Genomic DNA, 16,973 nt, shown 5'->3' with positions numbered 1-16,973 from the left:
ACAGACACATGTGCATATGCACACCTACACAGACACATGTATATATGCACATGCAAACTATATACATGTATAACCACAGACACATGTGCATATGCACATGCACACCTACATAGACACATGTGCATATATACATGCAAACTATGTACATGTATACCCACAGACACATGTGCATATGCACACCTACACAAACACATGTGCATATGTACATGGACACACACACCTACACAGTGCACTGTGTCCAGTGAGCTCCAGTGATCCTCCTGTCTTCACCACCAGCCCCAGTGTTGGAATTTCAGGAGGGCTCTGCCACGCCTCTCTTTACATGACTTCTGGGAATTCAAACTCAGGTTCTCATGCTGACAACACTAAATGCTTTATCCACTGAGCCACTTCCCCATATCCTGGGTTTTGACAATAGTCTACTGCCTGCTACCCCAGACAGTATCACACAGGATGGATTCACGGCTGCAAGTGTCCTTTGGGCTGTGCCTGTTTACCCCTTCCTCCCCTGCAACCTGTGGCACCCACAGACCTTATTGTCCCACATTTTATTTGTTCTAGAGTGTCCGAGGCTAGAGTGACACAGGAAGCAGCCTGCAGAGAGTGGCTTCTTTCACTTAGCAGTGTGCACTGAAGTCTCTTTGTGGCTTAGCTGCCCATGTCTTTGTATTTCTGAATAATTCTCAGTTGTCTGTGCCCATGTTTGTTTATTCTTTAGAATACTAAAGGACATCTCAGTCACTTCTCTGTTTTCACTGTGACGTTAATAAATAATAAGCTGACATTAGGGGTTGGGGATTTAGTTCAGTGGTAGAGCGCTTGCTTAGGAAGCGCAAGGCCCTGGGTTCGGTCCCCAGCTCCGGAAAAAAAAGAACCAAAAAAAAAAAAACAAAAACAAAAAACTGACATTAATCATCTGTGTGCAGGTTCTTGTGTTTCCAGGCCATCGTAGAACGATGACTTCTTGCTTTTGAGAGTCACAGGAGAGGATGTGCAGCACACAAGGGTCACAATATGTCCTCACTCTCGTATATCCCATTCCCTCTTAAAATGAGTTTTCCAAACCACCCCCTTCCAAAAGGAAGGAAGGAGAATTATGCAGGAATGGAAAGATATTAAAGCCTAGAGTCCACACTGGGTGGCCAAGCTGGTGACTGTGGCACACGATGGACTGAAATTAGGCAACACTGCCATGGAAGTCACTGCTTCTGCATCCAACCCACTGGTGCCTCTGTGGGCCCCTCCACTGCTCCCTCATGCATCTCATCTTGGATGTGAATTTTGCAAACTCATCTGGGTTTTGTATTACCTCTCTACCCTGGCCCCTTGAGGGGCTGGCTGTTCTTGCTATCGAATGCTTCGAAAATCACTATTGCTACCTTTGTACTACGTGTCTTCCTTGGGTCACCTCTCTTCCATAAAGTCTTTGTGTACACATGTGTATCCATAAAGCCAAACATCTGTACTGGAGAATGGGACCCTCAATGGGCAGTGGCACACATCTGGCAGGACAGGAGCAGGGGCCCTGTTTTCTCCGTGACAGCCCTTGAGGGATCATTTGACACTGGGTCTAGGTGACTGGGAACTCTAGACTATGCTCCTCCTTCCTGTATCATCCACTCTATCCTCCTGTCAGTCCAAAGAGGGACAGCACAGCTAGCCCTTCCTCGATTAAAATCAGCCGTGCCCATAGAGTTTACCCTGGACAAAAGTGGCAGTCTCCCTATAGAAGGGCATCATTTGTTTGGTCCCAGCAGGGATCAGCTATGATTACAGATCAGGTTCAGACAGCCAAGCTGTAAGGGTGGCAGGTGGGTATGCCCTGTTTCTAAGGGCTGAGCCTCCAACCCACGACAATCAGTTCTGGCTGTGATTTTGTTCTCCCCAGTAATAGGCTTGTTGCTGGAGCCACCTGTCACTGGGCTTCATCTCCGCTGCTCCCTGCTGCGACTCCTCCCTCACGTAGCATCTTCCTCCTCTGCAGGGATATAGCTCTGTAGGAGGACATGAGGGTTGCCGGTTGCTCCCTTCAGGACACTTGCTTTTTTGCAGACTGCCTGGCATGGGGTCCCACTTACCTCTCCCTCAACTCCCCATGAGGCAGGCTGAGGTGGGAAGTACTCCTCCCTTCCTTCTCGCTCCCCTCCCTTCCACTTCCTCCCCACCCGCCTACTGGGACTATCAGAGAAGTGCTCCTAGCTCAGACTCTGCTCATTACACTTCCTTCCTCAGAATCTGGGCTCAGAACTCAGATGTCTTGACTCGGATTCTGCAGCGGGGACTTCAATAGTAGCCTTACCCATCAACCCTCAGACACCATTTCAGAACCAACTGGGGTATCCTTCCCTGCAAGGCCCCCCGGAGCACCAGACAGAGCCTGTGGTAGTACTCAGATGTCAGGAGACAATGTCTTCCACGGCAGTCTGAGGCAGTCAACCCCAGATTTGCTGGCGGTCCCTGTGCCCATGGCTGGACCTAAGGGGTGACACACAGCAACTTGGCAGTGTACTCCACTAAAGCCTCCCTAATTACCTCTCCCTGGGAGCCACACTGGAGTCACATCCTGTGAATGGAGGGTGAGAGGTAAATGAATGCTGAGGGATGGAGGGAGAGGCCACTGGGTAATAGTTCCAAAAATTCTATTATTTTTGGATACTATTATTGAAAACATAGATGAATCCAGCTCTTCTCCATGCTAGATACAGACAAATTTTTTTTTCCACATAAATTGTTTCACCTACCAGTCCTGGTGGTACGCAGCAGTAAACCCCATATCCAGAGTGCTGAGACTGGAGGATAGCAAATTTCAGACCAGCCTGGACACCTCAGCAAGACCTTAACTCAGCAAGAACAAAGAAACGGAAGTAAGGACGCAAGGGAGAAAAGAATTTAAGTTGGGCATGGTGGTACATGTCTGTAACCCCAGCAATCAGGAGACCGAGGCAGGGGGATTGCTATATATTAAAAGTCAGATGGAGGACATTATCTTAAACAAAACAAAACAGAGCAAAATGAAATAAAACTTGATGAACCAACGAGTTTATTGGGGTCATAGTAACACAATGACAAAGTGACGTTACCTGACAGCCCACCCCAGCACGGGTAATGAACCGGTAAAGCACACACCTTGCGGGCATCTCCACCAAAGAGTCTCCTCTCCCAGCTCCTATACTGTGTATAGAACTTGAAGGCAGACCCTGCCACTTCCCCAGTCTTGAGTCTGAGGAACCTCCTTCCTTCTTGTGTGAGAGAGAGAGAGTTCGAATTCAGAGGAACTAGTCACACACTACTACCAAACTCTGTTCTGTGGAGGCCTCATGGAGTCACCCTTACAAGGACTCTACTCTCAGCTCACTGTCCTTACTGTGCCATGCTAGTGAGTGGGAAACTATCCCATTGGCCTTTTCTTTCCAAACGTGTTTTGAGGTAGGGCCTTCCTAGGTAGCTTAGACGAACCTCAATCTCTGCCTCTCTCCAATGTCCTTGTTTATTTAATTACATTTATTCATTTGTGTATGTGTGGACATCTGTGTGTGTGTGTGTGTCTGTGTGTGTGTGTGTGTGTGTGAGAGAGAGAGAGAGAGAGAGACAGAGACAGAGACAGAGAGACAGAGAGTCAGAGACAGAGAGAGACAGAAACAGAGACAGAGAGACAGAGAGACAGGAGACAGAGACAGAGAGACAGAAACAGAGAGACAGAGAGACAGAGAGAGACAGAGAGACAGAGACTGAGACAGAGACAGGGAGACAGAGAGACAGAGACAGAGAGAGACAGAGAAACAGAGAGAGACAGAGACATGTGCATATATGGAGGTCAGAGGACTATTTATTGGAGTCAGTTCTCTTCTTCCACATGTCAGCCCCAGGGATGAAATTCAGGTTGTCTGCCTTGGCAGCAAGGACCCTTAGCCACTGAGCCACCTTTTAGGTCCTGCTCATTTTAGAGTTGAGTTATTTGGAGTCTTGTCATTGAGTTCTAAAGAGTTCTGTGTTTGTGTGTGTGTGTGTGTGTGTGTGTGTGTGTGTGCATGTTTGTGATCACATGTATGCATGCATGGGAAGGTCAGAGGTCAACTCTGAGTGTCTTCCTGGAGCTCTCTCTGCTTATTAACGTTTATTACTTTGAAGTCTTTTATTTTTTTATTTATTATTACTATGCGAGTGCTAGTGTGTGTGAGTGCGTGCATGTGAGTGCTTGTCTGGCAGTGAATGGTGTGCATATTCCACAGTGTTAGGCCGGAAGACAACGGTGTGAAGCCAATTCTTTCCTTCCACCTCTATGTGGGCTCTGGGGTTCGAAGCTAAGTCGTGGGACTTGTGCAGCAAGCACCTTTACCTTCTGAACAGCATTGCCAGCCCCTCAGCTTTATTACGACAGAGCCTCTCACTGATGCTGGAGCTCACTGATTTAACTAGAGTGGCTAGGCATCAAACTCTGGGGATCTGTCTGTCTCAGCCTCGCCAGCACTGGGGCTACAGACATGCTCCCCTGCACCTGGATTTCACACAGGCTCTGGGGATCATGTATGGCAGACACCTAAGACCTGGTCTCATGTCCTTCGTTCCATCAGATCTTATACTTCCTCCCATCGTGCAGCTCTTCACTCTTGATAGTGTTCTGAACACTAATGAGTCCATTTTTTCTACTTTTCCCTTTGGTGGCTGTGCCTTTGGCATGCATCTTGGAGCCACTGCCAAATCCAAAGTCCAGGTTTAACTATGTCTTCTGAGAGTCTTAGATCTTTTGATCTTTCATGTATTTCTCTGATCTATTTTGAATTATTCTTTTGCATATTGCATGAAGCAGAGGCCAACTTTAATCTTTTGTAAGCGCATATACACAACACACACACACAACACACATACATATATACACATGTACACAATATACACACATACACACATACACAACACACACATACATATACACACACAACACACACACACACACGCACACACACACACACACACACACACACGTAAGGCCTCATGCTGTAAAACTTAATAGCTAAAAGGGCTTGGTACAAAAGTCTGGTGTCATAAGTTCAAGACTCACATAAAAGCAGAAAGACAATTGATTCTACAAAGTTGTCCTCTGAGCTCTATGCGCCCACACACACATCACACACACGTAGTAATAATAGTTTTTTAAAAGAGAATATATATAATTGTAGTATCTTTTCTTTCAACATAATTTATTTCGTAGTCTATTTATAAAGCTTCCTTTTTCTTTTTCAACTTCTTAAAGCAGGGCATTGCTGCGTAGCCCAGGCTGGCTTGTAACTCCTGCTTCGGCCCCCAAATGCTGGGATTACAGGCACAAACCACTGCACCTAGCACAATTTGATCAGAAGTGAGGCAGTGTTTTATAACTGGCTCACAAACTTGCTGGGAAATCTAATGTCAGCTTCCTTGAGTCAGTGTTTCCTCGAAGTGGCCTTGTTATCCCAGCGCAATGATGCTGGGGGTGCGGGGTGGGGGGGATTGAGAGGGACAACCTGGTGAAGACTGGGGTTTTCAGTTTCCTTGAGGAACTGTCCGTGGGTCGTACGACGCTCATACATGCTTAGGTGGGGAATGGTGTCACCAGCCTACCTAACATGTCCCTCCATCATCTGCGTTTCCCTTCATGATTTGAAGAACGAGTGTAGCCTGGTAATGGTTTATCTGCTCCTCCCGGCCTATCAGAAACTGACTTAATCTCAACTGTATGAGACAGGGATTTATGTAGAGGCCTAGGCTTCATCCTGAAGTTGGACTACTCCATGGAATGACATGACACCAAACACAGGGTTCCTGTTTACATTTGAACTTGACAAGGTCGTAATGTCTTAGCATAAACACAACCCTTTGGGTGCAGGGACAAGCTTGTACCATGAGAACTCACCATGCGGTATTTGGGCCATGCTTCCATGAGTTCAAAGTATGGTGTGTAATTTTTCTGAAATTCAAGTTTGCCTCTCGGTCCTGTGTTTTAGTCTCCTAATCCAGGAAGCCCCACCCCGACCCCACCCCACCAAGTTCTTACTGTAGTCCTCCTGGTGGAAGGCTCAGAGTCTCAGAGTGAGAAGGGCCTTACTCTGGAGATCTCGTAGATCTAGAAATGGCATCATAGGCAAGAAAGGGATTTGAACTTCCGGAGTAGATGTTGTGGATGGTAGCCACCTCAGCGGGGTGCTCACCTGTGCTCGTGTAGGTGTGTGTGACTGTATAGGTATTGTGTATGTAGGGGTGTGCGTAACACTCTGTATGTAGGGGTATGCGTGTGTGGCACTGAGTATTCAATCGAGAGCCCTGTTGCATGCTAGTCAAGTGTTCTCTTACTGAGATACATCCCTAGATGTTTTTTAATGTTTTATTTTGAGACAGGCTCTCACTCTGACATCGAAGCAGGGCTACAACTTGTGATCCTCCTGTCTCAGTCATTTGGGTAGATAGGCCTTACAGTTTGGCGACACCATACCTTTCTTAACTTGGGGACAAGAGTCCTGGAAGATTGTGGTTGGGGTTCACAAAGGGTACCGTAATACATTCTAGTGGGAAGAAGAGAGACCCCATGGTAAAGTGTGGTTCTCTCCCACAGGTTGACATAATCCTGGACTACGCAAATGATGAGGAATGGAGACTTCAGAACCTACTCACCCTCCCCCGTCGTCCACGGATCAGCAAGCCTCTGTACCTGGCATTCCAGGGGGCCCAGGTGGGCAGGCCTCACCTCGCCTGACCCTGGGACCTGTCATCCTGCCACCGGAGCAGGGCCTGGCCCCAACTGTGTTCTTGAAGGCCTTGCCTGTCCCATTATACCACACGGTACCTCCCGGGGGGCTCCAGCCACGTGCGCCCCTGGTAACAGGCAGCCTGGAGGGGGCTAGCGTACCCTTCATCCTCAGCCCCTTGCTGCAGCCTGAAGGGCCCAGTGCCACCCAGGTGGGCAAGCCAGCCACCCCGGCTCTGACTGTGAACATCGTAGGCACACTGCCTGTACTCTCCCCAGGCGTGGGGTCTGCACTGGTCAGCACAGGCAGGGTAAAGAGTACTGGTAAGTACCTGTGCCCACACTGTGGCCGGGACTGCTTGAAGCCCAGTGTGCTGGAGAAACACATCCGGTCCCACACAGGCGAGAGGCCCTTCCCGTGCCCCACCTGCGGCATCGCCTTTAAGACCCAGAGCAACCTGTATAAACACAGGCGGACACAAACACATCTCAACAACTCCCGCTTGTCCTTGGAGTCTGAGGGGAGTGGGAGCAGCCTTCTGGAGGAGGGAGACAGGCCCGGAGAGACTGCCTCAGTGGATAGTCGTGGAGATGAAGGAGCTCCAGAGAGCGCCCTTTCCCCAAGTGTCCACCCTACCCTTGCTGCTCAGAACAGGGAAAGGAAGGTGGACTCTCTCGGGGCCACCCTTTCTCACAGGGAGGCCTCTGTGGATCAGACCCAGGTGGTATCACCTGAGTTCCCACTAGCCAGCCCACAGCCTAGGCGGAAGCTGCCAGAACCAAAGCCAGGCTTCCTGCAGCGACAGCAGGATACCTGTTCAGAGAAGCCCTGGGACCCCAGGGCCTTGGAGGGCCAGCTGAGGAAGTGTGAGAGCACAGACTCTGGCTACCTGTCGCGCTCAGACAGCGTGGAGCAGCCCCCTGTTGCCTCTAGCCCCTTGCATAGCCTATCGGAGCACAGCGCGGAGTCGGAGGGGGAAGGAGGCCCTGGCTGTTCCTCCTCAGGCAACAGGGCCGAACAGGGAACACCAGGACCCAGCCTAGAGATAGAGAAGAAGAAGCTGGAGGAACGAATTGCCCTGCTCATCTCTCACAACCAGGCAGTAGTGGATGACCCACAGTTGGACCATGTGCGGCCCCGCAAGACTGTGCTATCCAAGCAGGGCAGCATCGACTTGCCCATGCCATATACATACAAGGATTCCTTCCACTTTGACATCCGGGCGCTGGAGCCCAGCCGCAGAAGGGTCGCCCTCAGTCCGGCCCGCTCCACCTTCACACCCCTGGAAAAGGCCAGGCCTCTCTTTTTCCACTCAGTCCCCACGCAGCTCTCCACCACAGTGGAGTGTGTCCCTGTCACCAGAAGCAACTCGCTGCCTTTCGTCGAGGGTTCTAAGTTGTGGCCAGAGCCACCACGGGACTCACAGGACGCTGTTCCAGGGGTGCAGAAGGCCCTGAGCCCCAGGCTCACCTCAACCCGGCTGGGGTGCCGCCCAGGACTGACCTTGGCAAGCATCCCCAGTGGTCACCCCCGGGCCCTGGTTAGACAGGCTGCTGTGGAGGACCTGCCGTGTACGCCCACTGGAGACCCCGCAGCTGTAGCTGAGGACCCGGATGGAAAGAGAGCTGTGGCAAAGGAAGGTGTGGCGTACAAGGGCAGAGCCAGTAAAAAGTGTAGCCAGAGGAAGCAAAGGATGTTCTCCCAGGAGAAATGGCAAGTATATGGAAATGAGACCTTCAAGAGGATATACCAGAAAATGAAGACCAACTACCAGGGAAGACAGAAACACAGGGAGGTGAAGCCGGCCCAAGGGACAGAACTGGGCCTTCCTCCTCCTCAGGAACAGGTAGGAGGGAGTGCCGATGCAGGCCTGTCTCAAGACAATAGGATCCCTATCCTTGGAGACACTACAGCGGGGGCTAAGCCGGGGTCTTGGAGACGTCGGCCGTCCCTGGAAGACTCACTGGAGGCTGAGTCTCTTAAGCAGCTGAAGGTGGTGGCCAGAGTCAAGTCATCTCCTACCCTTGGCAGCACAGTTGGCCTCTGCTCGAGTGGCAAGAGCCCTTTGCTCTCTCCAAGTGGGAAATTGGACCTGGGACACCAGCTGCCTCCAATGCCTGGGCCTTGCCAAGGAGGAGACTTAGAAGCTCCTGAGACAGCTTCAAAAGACCCAAGTGGTGAGGTTATAAAAGAAACCAGCCCTGGGGTCCAAACTCTCCTCCGGCGGTCCAGTGGTGGGTCTGTGGCTCCACAGCTTGCAGAAGACAAGTTACCCTCAGAGAGGAAGAGACTGAAGGTGGAGGCTCTGGACCATCAGGAGCAGCCAGGGCCTCCGGAAGCTGAGACCTCAGGAGGCTCTGTGCAGGCTGACCCCCAGCCATCCCAGAAACAAGACAGTGACCCTCAGGAAGCGCTGGGTTGCTCAAATAAGAGTATCCTGCATGTGTCCACAGCCCCAGAGCCCTCAGATGTCTCTTCAGCTGCTTCTGCTGTTGCCCTGAGATGTCTAGGGCTAGAAGACCAGGATTCCCTATTGCCTTCTGTACCCAGGACTCCTGGACTTCATTCCCTGCTGCCTGCCCAGCTCCAGGATCCTGGTGTCCCTACTGCTCAGTCAGGTGTATCCTTTGCTCCCAAGTACCTCCTCAGGTTACCTCAGGGAGAGAACCCCTCATCGCTGGTTGCTCCAGGGTTTGGAAAAGGCTCAGACTCTCTGTGTACAAGTACACAGCCTGTAGAACAGGCCCTTCTTGTTGGATCAGAACTGGGAATGCTCCAGCCACCTGGAGCATATTCAGGCTCAGGTGAGGCAGGTGGCAGCCCCAAGGACCCTAGCTGGTCCAAGTCAAGGGATGAAAAAGAAGAGGCACAGACAGGAAGAGAGAAAAGAGACAGGACCAGCGACAGCATCCCAGGGACTAGACGCTCTCCTGACCCCAGAACCAGCACCATCCAGGAGATAGCCTCCATTCTGTCTACTCACACCTGTGACATTCACGTGGCCCAGGGGGTAGTGAGTAAGACCCATACCATTCCTTGCCTCTGCACAGACAGCCTGCCAGCAAGAGCTAGGACATGTGGGAATCTCTTAAACCCTTGGACATCATCTCAGAAGCTGGGGACGCCTCCTAAGAATGCCACAGAAGGTCCTCCTTTAGAAACCAAGGAAGGGCTGCCCACCTGCTTTCTATCCCAAGCATACTATTTCCTTACAACTTTCACAAAGCCCCAGGCTATTTCCCTGAACCAGCAGAAACTGGCCTTGTCACACAGCTTAGGAAACCCCAGGAGCGGTGAGGCCACAAGCTCCTTCCCGTCACTTAAGGCTGAGCCCCAGCTCACATGGTGTTGCTTGAGTCGAAGCCTGCCCCTGCCTGCAGAGCAGCAGAGGGCAGCTCCTGGACACTTGGCTTCATCCCTGCCTAATAGAAACCTCCAGGGTGACAGTAACAAAACATTGCCTGGGAGCAGTAGAGGAAGGACCCAGACGGGCCGAGGAGGAGAAGGATCTACGCAGACACCTGAGGTAACACCAGCTCAGCCTGGGGACTGGGCAAACACGAGAGTGAAACAGGAAGAAAGAGAGGAAGGGGAGAAAGAGAGAGAGCGAGCTCATGAATCTATCCCTGTGAATATCACCACCATTAGGAGGTTCTCTGCTCCCAAGAGAGGCTAGTGCTACCATACATGGGCTGGGAAAAATAAAGGCCCTGGATAGGAACAAAACTAAGCAAATTCATAAAAGCAACATAGTAAAAAAACTATTGTACTGGAACCTGGGTTGTGGCTGAGTTGGTAAAGTACTTGCCACATAACCATGAGGGCCTGAGAATCCGCAGTTAAAAAGCCAAGAAGGGTGTCAGGCTGTGTTCTAACCCCGGCACTGGGGAGATGGTCTCTGGGGGCTTAGTGAGAGACAGTGGCTCAAAATACAAGCTGACGGCTCCTGAGAAATGACACTCAAGATCGTTCTTTTGCTTCCACATTTGTGCAGAAAGAGGGGGGGAGGAGGAGGGAGAAGGGAGGGAGAGGGGAGGGGAGGGGAGGGGAGGGGAGGGAAGAGGAGGGGAGAGAGAAAAGAGAGGGAGGGGGGAGGAGAGGGAGAGGAGAGGGAGAGGGAAACAGAGAAAAGAGAGATTTTTGCTAGCATATCCAGGTAAGGTATTTATGATTAGACATAATACTTCATTCTATTTGTAGTAACAGAGACAAAAATAAAAACAGCAGCAACAAAAGCAAAACCAAAAAATCCAAAATCAACATATTTTATTTCGTTTTGAATTTTGTCCATGGGGTATGCGATTCACAGAACAGGACATCAGCTCCTCTGGAGCTGGAGTTAAGGGCAGCTGTGAGCCACTTGATGTCAGGGCTGGGACTTTTAGGTCCCTCAGAAGAGCAGCAAGTACTCTGAACTGAGTCACCTCTCCAGAAACCAGAAATTCATGTTGACAGATAAATTCCAGGCAGGAAACCAAAGCAGAACAAAAGAGGGAACAAACACATAGAGAAAGTGCTCCACTATAATTACCAGAGCCATTCAGACCTAATTCTGAGGGTCTCAGGAGCAAAGATAACAAGGAAAACATGACTGAAGCTCAAGGGGGAATCTAACCTGGAAATTAAGCCATGAGTTTATGGCCCCATCTTGAAAGCATTGAAGTCTTGGTCTTGTTAGGAGATGGCTTGGGGTCAGGGAGCTAAAGGGGGCAGCACTGAGGCCTCAGTTCTAAGTGGGCTTATGGAATGAAGACAAGGGTGGAACCTGAGACTTGCAAGCAACCTCGCTTCTCCTAGAGGCTGGGAGTGGGGATTGAAAGTCTGGTTTAAATCTTTTCTTTAAATCTTTCCAAATTGTAGTGATTCCTGAGGGTAGGGGACTATGGATGAGGGTTAATTCTCCACTCACATCAAAGATCCAACATTTTCATTGAAGGTCTAGCTAGGCATGATTCTGGAAGGTTCCATGTGGCACACAACCATGTAGCCTGGTAAGAATACTGAACAGGCTCAGGTTATTTGATAACACATTTGGGTGAATTGATTTCTATTAGGTAGGCATCCTATCTGTTGAGAAAACACCCATCATGGTGGTCCCCAACATGAGGGCTTTGAGTGACATAATGCCAACATGCCTGGTATTTTCAGCTTCCCTATCCAACAGTCCCAGGGCTGAGGGCCGAGGACCAAGTGTCCAGGCCACGGTGGAGGAAAGAACTGTGGCGTAGGAGGGTGAAGACATCTCGTGAGAATGCCAAGCAGAAGAAATTGATGCTTCAATCCAAGAGGTAAGATATGTGGCCTCCTCTTCCCCTTCCCCACTAGCCTGGTATCAGGAGCTGCAAATGGCTACTTAGTTAAACCCCCAGGAACTGAATGTGGCATTAAAAGGTGGCTTGGCTCCAGAGGGAGGCTCCTATTCTATTGATCTTGAGTTCTGTGGCTCCAGATCTGCCTCTGCTACCCATTGCCCATCCAGCATGATTCCACTAACCATGCAATTGTTTACTTGTATATTTCTAAGGTAGGACACAGTAAATGTTTGAGATAACCAAGTTGAAAATCCAGCCAGCCAGCCAATGAGGTGAGAGTATGTGTTAATTATTGCTTTTAAGACTTTTTTTCTTAGTATTTGCAAGCAATGTGTATCTTTTGCAGAAAAAAAATAAAAATCCAGAGAAGCAAAGAGAATTTCCCAGCAATCTCAAGGCTTGGGAATACTCCTCTGAACATTTGGAGGTACTATTTTCTAGATAAGGCCAAAGACATCTTTTAGGAGGCTTTAAGAGCTCAGCAACAGCTCTTGTGCCAAGTGTATCAAGTAAGGAGTCTGTCTAAAAGTTACAGCCATGTCATCAAAACCAGATTTCATACAAGTGTCTTTATTTTCCACTCATCTCAAGTGCTCAGAAGTTTTGAGAACACAAGTCTTGTCTTCTTGAGTGGTCGCAACTCGCCAGAGAGAAGTAGTAGCCACCCTGGTAGGTGAAAGCTGTGTTTTGTGAATGCCCCAGTCCCTACCTCTCTTCAGCACTGAATCTTCAGCTATATTTCTCAGCTTTCTTCCATGTCTACCTCCACAGAATTGAATTTGAATATCTTTATCTTAATAGTTGACCTTGTGGGAGTCAAGAGAAAGCATCTTTACCAGGGAACTTCTCTAGAAGATCCTCAAAGTTGAATATGTGGAGTTGGACATAGAGAAGCAAGAAAGCTCTGAGCAAGGGCCTTGTCTGAGTTACTTTTCAATTACCTAATAAAGCAGCATGACCAAGGCAACTTATAAAAAAAAAGTACTTAATTTGAGGGTCATGATTCCAGAGAGTTTCAGTCTGATGGGCAGCATGACAGCAGGCAGGCAGGCATGGCACTGGGGCAGTAGTTTGTGTATTCATTCATTTGTCCATCTAATTATCTATCTACTTATCCACTCATGCATTATCAGTCATGCATCCCATCCATCCATCCATCCATCCATCCATCCATCCATCCATCCATCCATCTATCTATTTATCTTGCTGCCCAATTATGTACCTACCCACCTACCTAACTATCCATCTTCCTGACATTGCTGTGAGGTATTACATTCTGTGAGTGAGGTTCATCCTTCTTCTTTGATGCTTGTTAATGTTAGCTGTTTTGAATCTTTTAAATGATAAATATAATTTACAGGACCCTGTGAGAGTCTAGATAGTATAGATTCTTTACCTGTTCAAAGCCATGTATATATTCTTCTGTCTAGCATTTAGTTTTTAAAGCCCATCCTATTAATCTTGGCATTTAGAATTGCCTCATTTTTCATTTCTGGATGCATTTTGGATCATCCTTGTGGTAGTTAATTCAGAATTCCTGCAGAAAAGAAGACTTCCCTGGTTGTCATCAGTTTGAAATAGCTGCACTCATCCTGGTGATGGGCAGCATTTCTTCTGGCTACAGGGCTCTAGGTAAACACTCCTGTTTGCTCAAGGCATCAAGGTTCTTCTTCCACCCTCTTTATTTTCTGTTTTGTGGAAGTCCGCTGTTGGCCACTTCTCTTGTCTGTGAAATGTCTTTATGTCTGGCTGCTATTAAAGCTGTTCTTTTGGTGTTTGTGTTTCACCATTTTACCGTGACACTTGGGGTTAGAGGTTACCCTTTATGTAGCCCATCCAGAATCCTCTGGGCTTTAGTGATCTTCATAGAAAATCCCTTGGCCATCATTTCTCACGCACCATTTCCATCCCACTCTCTGCTCTCTTTCTAAACATGGGAAAGTAATGTTTCTTAGACTTTCTCTTCTTTGTGCATGTGTGTGTGTGCATGTGCACATGTATGTGCATGTGTATACACGTTCTTGTGTATGGTACATGTGTATGAACATTCACATGTGTTCCGGTGTATGTGAAGTCAGAGATATACCTCAGGTCTGTTCTCAGCTTCACTTTATTTTTGAGTCAGGATCTCTTACTGGCCTGTACCTTGCCCAGGCATCCATCTGCTCCTGTGCACTTCTCCAGTGCTCAGATTACACATGCACAGCACCGTCCTTGTTTGTTCTTTGGTTTTGTATCTGGGATTGCAGCTCAGGTATTTGTTCAGCTCGGTCTTTGTGTTTATTTGACAGTTGCCAACTGAGACCTCTCTCCAGCTTTTTTTTTTTTTTTGGAAACAAGGTCTCACTGTGTAGCCAAGGCTGGGTCTGAACTGGTGGTTCTCTTGTTTCAGCCTCCTGAATGTGGTCTTACAGAATGCACCACTAGACCAGACTTTCATGTTTTCTACCTTTAGTAATGTTTGTGTCTGTATGGATACACAGTGTGGATGCATTTTTTCAGTGGTATCTTCAAATTTTTACTAATTTTTCTTAATTCATTAAGTAACTTCTTTGGTGAGGCTTTATTGATATATAATTGAGTTTTAAGAAGTTGCATATCTTTAAGACATATAATTTAATTAATTTTGATGTAAACACGTAGGACACCAACAGTAGAAAGTTTCCACCACAGCTCTGTACTCTCTTCTGTCCACACTGCCTTTCCTGTTCCCAGTGAGCCACTAATGTGCTTTCTGTCGACGTAAATTTGATTACCTCTTCTAGACTACAAAAGAAACAAACTCACTTTCTTTGTGTAGGAGTTGCTCTTCTCTGGGGTTAGTTTCCCCAGACACCTTGATTATTCTGGGACTTATCTATCCACTGGGTTTAATTTCTGTTGTTAAAATAAAACATGGTAAAAATAAAATGCCAAAAAATCAGCTTAAGGGAGAAAGAATTTATTTCAGTTCACAGTTCCAAGTTATAGTCCCTTGTAGCAGGGATGTCAGGGCTACAGTAACTTGAAGCAGCTGTCACATGACTGTCACATAACTGTCACATGACACCCACCATCAAGAGCAGCGAGAAATGAATGCATGCTCCATTGCTGCCTTGCTTGCGTGTGCTTAGCCTGAGTTTTCTGCTCCTACACAGCCCTGAACTTGATCAATACCAGAAAGTGATGTCCACTCTGGGCTGGGTCTTTTCATGTCAATTAACAAAAGACAGTCTCTCACAGGCATGGTCTCCAACCAACCTGACCTAATTAATTCCTAATCATGATTCTATTCCTAGATTGATTTAGGTTGTATTGAGTTGCCAGTTAAGAGTGACCACAACATCCATGTTGTATGCATGAACACTTTATCCCTTCTTGATTGAGTCGTATGCTTGAGGACGGCTGGGGTTCAGCTCATGTTTAGGTAGTCATATGAGTGAAAGTTTCAGAAGCTAAACCTATAGAGTCTCACCAATAACTGCCTAAATATTTTATTTATTTATTTATTCTTTTACCGATTGATTGATTGAGACGAGTCTCTCTGAATGTGAGACTTTTTCTGAAGTTTCTTTCTGACCGTGTCACACATTGTCCCCCAGCATTCTGTAACTTAGGCTTCATACTCCAGCCTGGGATCAAGTTCACTTCACTTTCCTTTATGGTATGAGTTATGGATAGAAGCTCGGAGTTTTGCCAGTGGCTGCCTACTTGCCCTAACATGATCTATTTGTCTACCTTGATGCAATTACCACCCCGTTTTGATTATGACATCTAAACCCAAGAGTTTCTATATAAGGCTGGTGAATCAAAAACAGTGTTGTACTTCTATCAGAACAGAGAAAGACTGATTGGAGAGACAAGGAAGTGAAGAGGGACTTTTGATAAGATTTTAAAGGAAAATCAGCCGAGAGAAGAAGGGATTGTCTTTCCAATCAACAGTGCCCAGCCTGGAAAACTCCCTGGGAAGCTGAAGGAAGCCTTGGGTGGGCATCTCATCTAACTCTGCTCTAGGGAGCAGCGACTTCATCACACAATGCCTGTCAGTCCATACATTGTTCGTATAGTAAGTCAAATTAATCGTCTCTCATCTCCACCAGCAGTCCGTAGCCTCTCATAGTGGTCTCTTGTTCATTGACATATTGCCTTTATTGGTCTGACCTTTCAAACAGTTTTATTGCATTTATTTGTTCGTTTGTATATTCTGTGTGTGCTGAGGTTAGAGGACAGTGTGCAAGGTGCGAGTCTCTTCTTCCGTTGCGTTTTCCTGGGGATATCAGGCTTAGTGGCAACACCTTTACCCATTGAGAGAGCCATCTTGAAGCCAGTCCCACTGATTTCGAAGTGTAGCTACTCATGGATATTGTGTTTTATCTCCAAGAAGCACATACATACAGAATCTTTCTACCACGTCCTTTGAGGTGGGGGCTTACTGCACTTGCTTGTGAATTCAGCTTGGCTGTCAGGCCAGCCTAGTTCAGGTTTCCTTCCCTGTCCATCTCCCCAGCATGGGGATAGCAGACTCCCACATCCACCATGCCTGGATTTTGTGCTCATGCTGAGAATCTAGACTATGTTTAGCAAGGCAAATACCTTGCTGACTTAACCATCTCACCAGGCCCTCAATCCTTTTAAAACCGCACTTCAGAGTTTGTTCTTGATGATCCCAGCAGTTGAAGTCCCCCATGTCTGCCTCTGTTTACACATTAGCTCTCACTTACAGCAACTGAGTGCCTTTGTGCTCATGGTATGGGAACACTGAGATCTGGGTTGAAAGCACCCCTCTTGGAGTGGAGTGGAGAGTACTTGTTTTGCTTCTGCTAACCCTGCTAGACTCTAGTCTAAGTGAAGCTGTTGACATTAAGGCTTTCCTGGTCTCAGCCCACAGGAATCAGGGAAGGAAAGGTCTCTTCTGTTTATAAAGGGAACCTGAAGAATTTCTCCCCATTCCCTAGGGGCAGGGTGT

The 16,973-nt window shown here is 47.9% G+C and overlaps 1 protein-coding gene across 2 annotated transcripts in view; it reads left to right on the top strand.

Annotated features, from left to right (window-relative positions):
• Positions 1-6,618: 6,618 nt before the first annotated feature.
• Positions 6,619-16,973, top strand: part of Znf831 (zinc finger protein 831) — a 70,994-nt gene continuing 60,639 nt past the window's right edge. The window contains exons 1-2 of one of the 2 annotated variants that reach the window (XM_032904681.1): positions 6,619-10,242; positions 11,865-12,004. In XM_032904681.1, the coding sequence (XP_032760572.1) occupies positions 6,619-10,242; positions 11,865-12,004 (3,764 nt within the window). The remainder of the gene's footprint in view (positions 10,243-11,864; positions 12,005-16,973) is intronic. The other variant, XM_032904682.1, reaches the window with a different exon arrangement.

The sequence above is a fragment of the Rattus rattus genome, chromosome 5, assembly GCF_011064425.1.
Source record: "Rattus rattus isolate New Zealand chromosome 5, Rrattus_CSIRO_v1, whole genome shotgun sequence".
NCBI lineage: Eukaryota > Metazoa > Chordata > Mammalia > Rodentia > Muridae > Rattus > Rattus rattus.
The sequence above is the reverse complement of the archived record's forward strand: the minus strand, read 5'-3'. Positions and strand labels throughout refer to the sequence as shown.